The sequence below is a fragment of the Diospyros lotus genome, chromosome 12 (assembly GCF_014633365.1).
Source record: "Diospyros lotus cultivar Yz01 chromosome 12, ASM1463336v1, whole genome shotgun sequence".
NCBI classification, from domain to species: domain Eukaryota; kingdom Viridiplantae; phylum Streptophyta; class Magnoliopsida; order Ericales; family Ebenaceae; genus Diospyros; species Diospyros lotus.
The window spans coordinates 16,583,083-16,593,441 of NC_068349.1; the positions used below are offsets into that span (position 1 = coordinate 16,583,083).

Here is a 10,359-nt window from a genome sequence, read left to right on the forward strand (position 1 = left end):
CCGTCAGATTTAACTAACAAATTTTCTAATGTAATCTCAAGCTTCATTGGAAACCATCTCTTCAAGCCATCAATAGAGCTAACACACTTGCTGACAACATCCTTAACCTAGTTTTCATGTTGAGCTAGTAACTACTACTAGTTTTCTGAGACACAATAGAAAAACAAGTTCAATTTCTAGAAAAGACTACTGGATCTGATGTTCCCCTTTAGATAAGAAAGACCTAGGAGTTACCTTTTAAATCAAAACATAATGACCATGTGAAAAAAGCTCACTAGCAAAGGAGTAGACATGCAATTACCAGAAAAAATCAAGTCAGTCTCCACAAGGCTCAAATTAGTCAAATGGAGATGGACGTCATCCTTAACAAAGCATGAAGTGCTTGTGTAAATGACTAAAAGGGTATTGTTTGGCATTAGAAATGTCATAATTTCCTTCACTGGAAAAAGGTACAGTTTGGCATGAGAAATGTCATAATTTTCACCAATATGAAATTGCAGCTGCTAGCCCTTAGTGCTTAGCTGCAAATTGTATACACAAGCAAACAAGCAGATAACTTGCTAGTGAGATATGGAAGTTTTGCAGGTTCAACACAGAAGTAAAGATCTGCTACCAAAAATGAATTCAAAATCTGAATTTCCACAAAAATGCACCTGGAGGTTTATAATGAGGGAAAATTCTATCAGCCGATATATGAAAAGTCATAGCAAAATGGAATATAGCAAGAAAACAAGGCAGCAAAATGGAAAATGGCAAGAAAACATGGCAGTAATGCCCTAAGAAATATAGTCTCTGTTTCTTTTCATACCTTGTACTTTTTTCCACTGCTTTTAGCTTTCAACTCCATAATCCATCCAGGAGGTAACCATTCAGGTGTTTCATTTGTTTTCATTGCCAGCTGTCAAATTATGTAAAACCACACAAATAAAATACAACCAAAGAGCCCAAGCAACAAAATAATGCTCAAATTTCAGACTCACTCGCATAGGTTTCTTTTTTGAACACCTCTCTTCGAAGTTATCCTTTTGTTCAGGTGTCTTGCAGCTGACATTGCCAATTCCAACATAGCGAATCAGATCTTTCTTGGAATAAAATTTCTGTCCAGTTTCAGTGTTGAAGTAGTGCTACAAAACCAGATCATAATACAAGGTTGATATCAAGTCTACCTAACATTTACTTGTGGTCATAACTAAACAACAAGTATAGCTTTCAGTTTGGTAATATTTCTCTTTCATTGGCATTGAAAGCCAGAATTACCATCACATTAGCGTATGACTGGTAAACTTGACTGAGCTATGGTTCCTATATTTTATTCAAGAATATTAAGGAAGATCAAAGAAGTTTGAGGATTATCAGTCATAATGTGGGGCACTGCTCTATATATTCTTAGCCATGAAAAAAGAATATAATGCAGCAGATATAATAAACCTAAAGAAGAAAAGTGTCACATGACATTGTTAGACAAAGAATTTCCTAAAGAAGATAACACAATTTCAACACTTAAAACCCCTTTTAAAAAATTTAGGAATATAAAAATCTGAAAAAAATAATTTCCATTCCAAACTCTGATGACCCTGACATGACTCTTTTGCCTACCTGATTTTTTTCATTATTTAACAACTCAAAATGGCTCAGCAAGCAAAGAAACTGTGAGTACCCATTTAATAAATCACTACTGCATTTATTAAACATTGAATAAACCGCTAGTGGTTTATTCAACTTTTGGATATACCACTTTAGCAGTTTTTAATTTGAGTGATGAAAACCCATTCCATAGTACCTTATTTGTAAACTGCTAATCTGGTTTATCAAATGTTGAATAAACCACAAAGTGGTTTAAGATGAACTGAGAAAACAGCAAAACCAGTTTTTCATTGAAGAATTTCAAATCAATTCATAAACCACTCGTGCAGTTTATTCTGTAGTAAGTAAATGGTTTATTCAATATTTAGTAAACCATATTACCCGTCTAGTAATACAGAAAATTACCCATGCAATAAAACTCTCTGGTTTTCTCTTTGTTACGGATACTGCTTTTACAGTTTGTTGTTCATTTAAAAGCAGTTTTCTGGTTCTTTAGTGCAGCTACTCAGAAAAGCTTAAACCAGTAGTGGGTTTTCAAAAATAAAGAAGAAACCATGTTATCGGTTCCTTTTTTATTTCAGAAAACTGAAATGCATTTTTCCATTCATCCTTCTCTGAACTTTTTCATGCTCTTTCATTGAGAAAAGCTGACTTATGGGTACAGGTTATATCCAAAAGTCTAGAGTGGGAAATATTTTGTTCAGAGTTTTATATTCTCAATTTCTTTTAAAAGGTTACAATTGTTAAAACTCTACAATTACTTTGTTGCTATAACAAGTCTCATCATGTATACAGTAAGACAACAATGCTGCTGGACGTTGTAGATTTCTTAGCAGATTCTAGGCTTATAAGCCATAATATGATTTATGACTGTAATTGGACTCACAATATCTAGTACTGTTGTCAACAGCAGAAACATTTTCCAGGGAAACAGCATCTGAAATATGGGAACCTAGTCCATCGGACTTAACTGGTTCCAAACTTCCAACCAAATGGCCTACAAAAATTCCAACTCATGATATCTGTAGTACTCCAAAATCAAAACAACTTTAGAAAGGTACTTCGTATAGCATAACATGGAATCTATCTGAGGTAGATTCACTAAAAATGCAAATCCACCCACCCACTTTGTCATCACCAACAAAAGAATCATTCGGCGAAAAATTTGAAGAAAGGTCTCAAGTTTTCAGACCGGAGGAAGTCCAAGAAAGTTCTAAATTTGTTCAACCTTACAAGGAAATGTCAGAATTGAATCTGACAGGGGAATTCTCCTCAGAATTGGGGAGAATTAGGGAAAGAGGGGAAGAACAGAGAGAGAATTGAGCAGGAGATAAATAGACAGAGGGAGAGAGAGAGAGAGAGAATTAGGCAAGAGAAATAGATCAGTTCTATTTCCAGGATGATCCTTAGGAGCGGCATCAATCGTTATTTATACTGATCCGAATCGAGAAAGGCGCCAACTGCTGCCTCAAGTTCAAATGTTACAAATTATTTGAAAATTGAAATAGGCCTAATTGCCTAACTGAAATTCCCGCCTACCAAACCCACCAATTACAGCCATTGTCCCATGAAAATTCCACCCCCCCCCCCCCCCCCCCCCCCCCGCGGACATTTCTTGGCCCCAAGAAATTCAGAGTAGCCCTGCCACCTTCGGAAATTGGGTGAGCAAGTCTAGGAGGTATTCCCATGTATTATTCTCCAGATAGAGATTGGACCACCACACCAGCACCTGTGTCAATGGGGCTCCTTGCCAGTAGATAACCTTCTTATCAAGGATAGTCGAGGGTTTTGACTCCCCATTAGTTTCTGGAAGTAGGGAGGGTAAGGATGCACTCATGGGATTTGTTCCAACTGATCCTTTAAGTAAGGATACGTGAAACACTGGATGGATTTGAGAACCCACAAATAGCTGTAGCTTATAAGCAACCTTGCCCACCCTTGCCACAATGGGATAGGGGCCGTAGTACTTGGGACTTAGCTTGGAAATCTGACCTTGTGCTAAGGCCTTCAAGTGAGCATGCCATAGCTTAAGGTAAACCTTGTCTCCTACTACAAATTCCCTGTCACTTCTCCTTCGATCAGCAAACTGGTTTTCCTTGTTCTGAGCATTGGCCAATTCTCTTTGAAGTACTTTTAACACCTGCTGCCTTTGCTGTAAATAGGAGTCCGTTGCAGCCACTGTAGCAGGTCCCAAAATGGTAGGAAGCAAGGGTGGTTTATAACCATATAAAGCCTCGAAGGGAGTCATTTTAATGGAATTGTGGTGGCAAGAATTATACCACCATTGAACTAGGAATAACCACCGATGCCACCCTTTAGGATGTAGGAAGCAAAGGCACCTCAAATAGGTTTCCAAACATTGGTTAACCCTTTCTGTTTTACCATCAGATTCTGGGTGATAAGCCGAGGACATGTGTAGCTTGGTTCCCAAACTCTTTAGCAGTTCCTTCCAAAGTAGGCTAGTGAACACCTTATCTCTATCTGACACTATGGATTGCGGGGACCCCATGTAGTTTAACCACTTGGTCCAAGAAGACTCAGGATACCTCCTAAGCTATAAAGGGGTGTGACAGCCCTATGAAATGGGCAAATTTGGTGAGCCTATCCACCACTACCAGTATACAATCTTTTCCCTCCGATCCTGGCAATCCTTCAACAAAATCCATTGATATGCTAGACCATGCTTGTTCTAGGGTAGCAAGGTTACAATAGGCCAGGGGTAGCCACCATTTCGTGCTTACACCTTTTTGCATGTATCACACTTCATAACATATTCAATCACCCACTTCTTTAGTTTCAGCCAAAAGAAGAGTTGTTTAACTCAGTGGTAAGTGTTTTGCATACCTGAATGGCCACCAAGGGGGTCCATGCAAAGCCTACAGGATTTTCTCCTTTAGTGTCCCACTGTCTCCAATCACCAACCTTCCTTGATACCTCATAACCTCATTACTTAAGGTGAACCCCGATCTATTATCTGAGTTTATGATGAGTTGCTCCAGTAATTCCTTGGACCATTCATCTTTCTCATAGTTGGCAGTAATGTCCTAATACCAATCAAGAATGACAGAGGTGATTGAGGCCATGGTTCCTTCCTTTACACACCGAGATAGGGCATTAGCAGCCTTGTTCTCTCTTCCCTGCCAGTATTGAATGATATAGTCTAATCCCATTAGTTTTGTCACTCCCTTGTTCTGAAGGTGAGTGTGCAACCTTTGCTACAATAAGAATTTTAAACTTTCATGGTCAATTTTGATGATGAACTGACCTCCTTCCAAGTAATGCCTCCAGTTTTCAACCGTAATCAAAACTACTAGCAACTCCTTGTCATATACACTCAACCCTTGGTGTCTAAGGCTTAGGGCTTGGCTAATGAATGCCAGAGGTCTTCCCTCCCATGTAAGTACTACCCCCACCCCTATACTACTTGCATCCGTCTCTAGAGTGAATGGCTTAATGAAATTAGGTATACCAAGAGTGGGTACTTCACTCATGGCCTGTTTGAGCCGTTCAAATGCCTCCTCTGCCTTACCATTCCAAGTGAACCCCTCCTTCTTCAATAAGTCAGTTAGGTCCTTGCTAATCACCCCGTAATTTCTCACGACCTTCAGTAGTATCCCATCAAACCCAAAAATCCCCTCAGTGCTTTCACATTTGTAGGTCTTGGCCATGTTGTCATGGTAGCCACCTTCTTTGGATCAATGATCACTCCAGCACTAGATATCACATGCCCCAAGTACTCCACTTAGGGTTGTGCAAAGGCACACTTAGATTTCTTGATAAATAGCTGGTTGGATCTAAGGACCTCTAGGGTGGTTTTCAAGTGGTCTAAGTGTTGCTGAAAGGAAAGGCTATACACAAGGATGTCATCAAAGAAAACGAGAATGAATTTTCGAAGGTATATTTCAAATATATGGTTCATCAAAGCTTGGAATGTGGCAGGGGCATTGGCGAGCCCAAAGGGCATCACCAAGAATTCAAAATGCCCTTGGTGAGTGGTAAAAACAGTTTTAGGTATATCATCAGGGTCCAACTTAGTGAACATAGTGGCATGTTTCAATTCATCCAATAAGTCTTCAATGACAGGGATAAGGAATTTGTTTTTGATAGTGTGGGTGTTTAGCTGACAGTAATCGATACAAAAATGCCATCTACCATCTTTTTTCTAACAAGTAGTATGGGTGAGGCATAGGGGCTCTAGCTCAGTCGGATGGTAGACCTTGTCAACATGTCTTTTATCAATCTTTCAATCTTTGCTTTCTATTTAGGAGGGTATCAATAGGCCCTAATGTTAGGTGGATCAGTGTTGGGTTTAAGGGTGATAGAGTGGTCATGGTTTTTGTGGGGTGCAAGTGAGCTAGGTTCTCCAAATAGGTACTTAAATTCAACTAGAAGTTTATTAAGTAAATCAAGATCATGTAGCTTTCATTGGTGTGGAGATTGACTATGTGGGACATCCTCCCTTCTCCATCCTGCTCTTGATCCCCTCCCATTTGCTCAACTGCACGGATTGAGAAAAATTGAGCCACCTGAGTCCACTTTGTCTTCAAAATTTTTTGTAGCTTCTTCCCAGAGATCATTTTGCACACCCATGTTTCGGGACTACCTGTAAGAGTCATCCTCCTACCTTCCTTCTCAAACGTGACCTCCATTTTATTAAAGTCAAAGCTGATAGGAATCACTCCCTTCATCCAATCCACCCCAAGGACTATATCACATCCTCCCAATTTGAGTAGCCTCAAATCTACGTTAAATGTCTCACCATGCATCTCTAAACAGAATCCCACGCAGGCCGATCTACACATCACCTTGTGGCCATTTGCCACAATCACTGATAATGGTTGAGTCCCAGTTAGCTCACACTTCTAATTCTTAGCAATACCTTCATCTAGGAAGCTATGGGTGCTCCCACTATCGATTAGCACCATCAATTTACTATCCTGAGCTTTTCCTTCCAACCTTATGATCTTACTGTTGGTTAGCCCCCTGGGGGCATGGAGTGAGATCTCCACATTTTCATCCCTTTCCCATTCTACCTGAATGTTAGCCCCATCAATTTACTATCCTGAGCTTTTCCTTCCAACCTTATGATCTTACTGTTGGTTAGCCCCCTAAGGGCATGGGTGCTCCCACTATCGATTAGCACCATCAATTTACTATCCTGAGCTTTTCCTTACAACCTTATGATCTTACTGTTGGTTAGCCCCCTGAGGGCATGGAGTGAGATCTCCACATTTTCATCCCCTTCCCATTCTACCTGAATGTTAGCCCCATCATCAGCTTCCTCTACTTCTTCTTCTCCTTCCAATGGTAGGAGCTGTATCCGGCATTGATGCCCCGGAGTGTACTTGTCCCCACAACGGAAGCACAACCCTGCTTGCCTCTTCTGCTTTGCAGTCTTCCCACTAGTTATGGGAACGGGAAAAATAGCCGTAAAGCTGCTTACCCCTTTCCTTCCTTAGTTATTTCTTCCCCTTCTCTACTTGTTTCCTTATTGCCATATTGAATGACACCAAATTTATACCCTTCATCTGCCATCTTTGTTTTCTCATCAATGCTTCTACTGACAACTCCTTCAATCTTGCACACTCAACCGCTTGTTTTATGGTTTTGGGTTGTAACATCTTCATAGTGGGCCTCAACTCTTCACTTAGCCCACTCACAAAACTAGAAACAAAGTATCCCTCCATAAGGTGCGGATTCAAAATCAACATAAGTGACTTAAGCTCTTCAAACCGTAATTGATAAGATTGAACTGATCCCCCTCCTAATGTAACTTGTTAAACTCCTCCACTACGTCCATCATATTTCGGTCCCCAAATCGTTCACATAGATCTTCCACAAATTCTGCCCAACAACATCCCTCCTTAGCTCCGGTCCATCATTGGAACCAAGCATCCCCAGCATCATTGCGGTAAGCAGTGGTGAAATTCACACGTTGTGGTTTAGGTATATTGTATACACTAAACATCCTCTCACATCAGCGTACCCACCACCTTGGGTTCACACCGTCAAACATCAGAATCTCCAACTTCCGTATTGAAAAACCAAGCTAATGAGGAATAGCTTGGACTCCTTACCCTCTTTCCATCATGTTCTCCCCTATCACAATCGAATCTGCCTCAAATTCTAAGGTGTCCTCAATCTACTGGGCAGGCATATGCCCCGATAAGATCAGTTAGATCTCTCCCTGGGAGGGAATTCAGAGGAGAGTCTTACCTAATTGTTGCTTGTAAACATCCTCATGAACTACTGCATCTATTTCTCAATTGATTGTGCTGCTCTCAGCTTTCTTCGCGCCACCGTTCCATGGCCCCATCAATCCTCCTCTCCACCACCAACTTCATAGATGACTCCATATTTCCCCTTCTAATCTACATATTTGCTACCGTCGCTGTAACCTATTGCAGTTGCGCCTCCATCAATTTCATGCAGCTGTTGTCGGCCATGGTGAAAAAGGAAGAGTACGAGAACCATCGCCCAAGACCGTGCTCTGATACCAAAATGTCATAATTGAATCTGACAAAGGGGAATTCTCCTCAGAATTGGGGAGAATTAGGGAAAGGGGAAGAACAGAGAGAGAATTGAGAGGGAAAGAGAAACAGAGAGAGAGAAAGAGAGTTAGGCCGGAGAAATGGATCGGTTCTATTTTCAAGATGATCCTTAGGAGCGACATTAGTCGTTATTTATACTGATTCGACTCAAGAAAAGCGCCAACTGCTGCCTCAAGTTCAAATGTTACAAATTATTTGAAAATTGAAATAGGTTTAGTTGCCTAACTGAAATTCCCGCCTACCAAACCCGCCAATTACAACCATTGTCCCATGACAGGAAAAACCTTCTAAGACATTAAACATCGATGGCCCACACCAATATCATGATTCTATGTTATGAAATATAGATATATTTATATGTTTCAAAATTTTTTATAAATTCTATGTTGACTAAATCAAGTACATAGCATGTTGAATTACTCTCAGTCTTGCAAGACTAAAACTTCTTCTCATTGAAATTGTTGCAACCATTATCTTTGAAAAGTCAAAGATGTCCATCACTTTACTCTGGTTGATGCATGCCATGTCTAGGTTTCATTGAACTTTGAATATATTTTCTTATTGCTTCAAAATTTTTGGAGATCTTGTTGGCAGCAGAATCAGCACCAACATTTCTTTTTTTTTCACTATAAATACCCCTTCTCCATGATGGCTTAAATCCATCTTTCTCGGCAATTCTCTCATAACTTCTCTTCTCTCCATTCTATTCAGTACCTCTCTTTTATCTTGGAAAATTTTGTTGGGTCTTAATTTCTTTGTTATTCCTGTTGCCCTGCACTGCTATTGCTCTATAGCTAGTAGTACAAGAAGAGCTTGTTGTATCCCGGGGATAGTCACCTTTGATATTAATTATTTATTTTGTGTGGAAAAATCTAGCTTTTAGGACAGCAACATCATGCCTCAAGCTTTTAGTATTATTCTTTGTTACCTCCTTACCCTTGATATTATTATTACTGTTATTATTTTGACTACAGTTTTCAGACCAGAGGAAGTCCAAGAAAGTTCCAAATTTGTTCGACCTTACAAGGAAAAACCTTCCGAGACATTAAAACATCAATCACCCACACCAATATCCTGATTCTGGAATGATAAGTAAAGTTTGGTTTCCTAATTTATGGGAAAATTCTTCTTGAAAATGCACAGTTGTATAACATAAAATTGTCCTTCTGTTTTCGAAGTTCTATGAAAATGCAACCCTTTCTTGATCTGCTTAACTTTCCTAGTTGCTTAGGTGAGTGAAGACTGGTTGGATATATTCAACCCAAAACGCTTATGGAATGGATGGACCCAACCCGTCACTGGTTTAGCAGGGCGGCGGAGAGTTTTCCCTGTGGGCAGGGTTGAGCAATAACATCCCAAAGCTGTTGCTGACTCTAGCATGCATAAACCCCCATCCTAGCTCTTGAGACCAAGAAATTTCGAATCTACCAAGCTCTACAAAAACCTAAATGCCATTCTGCATGCGAACTATCCATGTAATCCAACTTCCTCATTTGTGAACTGTATCAACTTTATACAGCTAATAAAGGATACAATTTCCAAAGCATGCAGGTAGTGTGCATTAATATTTCTACAATTCAGTCATCAAAACCGCGAATATCATATCCAACAGGTCAGTTTCAAGTTCGGAATCGGCACAATCAACCGAAACCAAAAGCCCTAGATGAGTACTTGAAGTAAGAACCTTGATCTCTCGGCCGTCCTTGACAACGAATTGCTCAGTCCAGCCGGCGGGAAGCCAGTCCGGCGACTCTCCGGCGACCATCTGACAGGAATCGGACGGCTCTGGTGAGTTTCGCCACGATCTATCCCGCGTCATGTAGCAATTTTTCTCGCAATGTGAAGTGAAGTGAATGCTCTGTTTGGTTGGTCCTTCAATTTCACCAGTGTGTTGGTCATTGTATTTCTCAAATGTTTGTTTGCCCAATTTAAAGAGGATAAATTACTTAAAAAGATGTTAAAATTTTAGTCTTGTTTTGATTTCATAACAAATTTGACATGGTTATAGAATTCATATCAATAGATTTGGTTAAATGTGAGTTGTAGTTGATCAAGTCTTGATTCTCCTTTTTTTCTTATTGTTTCTTTGAGTTAATTTAGATGAATTACTCGGGACACATTTAAAATTGTCTTCCGATATTTAAAGTCAGACAAAAATTATTTAAAAAAATATGAGTTGTTATCCTATCTGAGTATCCCCGTGCCAATGATTTATTTTTTCCCA

The 10,359-nt window shown here is 39.8% G+C and overlaps 1 protein-coding gene across 9 annotated transcripts in view; it reads right to left on the bottom strand.

The window, feature by feature from the left end:
• The window catches only part of LOC127814199 (uncharacterized), a 117,654-nt gene extending 107,601 nt beyond the window's left edge, over positions 1 to 10,053 (bottom strand). For 3 of the 9 annotated variants that reach the window (XM_052355538.1, XM_052355532.1, XM_052355539.1), the window contains exons 1-3: positions 9,820 to 10,051; positions 981 to 1,124; positions 809 to 898 (exon numbers count right to left, since the gene is read on the bottom strand). In XM_052355538.1, coding sequence (XP_052211498.1) covers positions 809 to 898; positions 981 to 1,124; positions 9,820 to 9,954 — 369 coding nt within the window. In that variant the 5' untranslated portion in view covers positions 9,955 to 10,051. Of the gene's footprint in view, positions 1 to 808; positions 899 to 980; positions 1,125 to 9,819 lie in introns of all 9 variants that reach the window. The other 6 variants (XM_052355537.1, XM_052355535.1, XM_052355534.1 and 3 more) reach the window with 4 other exon arrangements.
• Positions 10,054 to 10,359: the final 306 nt, after the last annotated feature.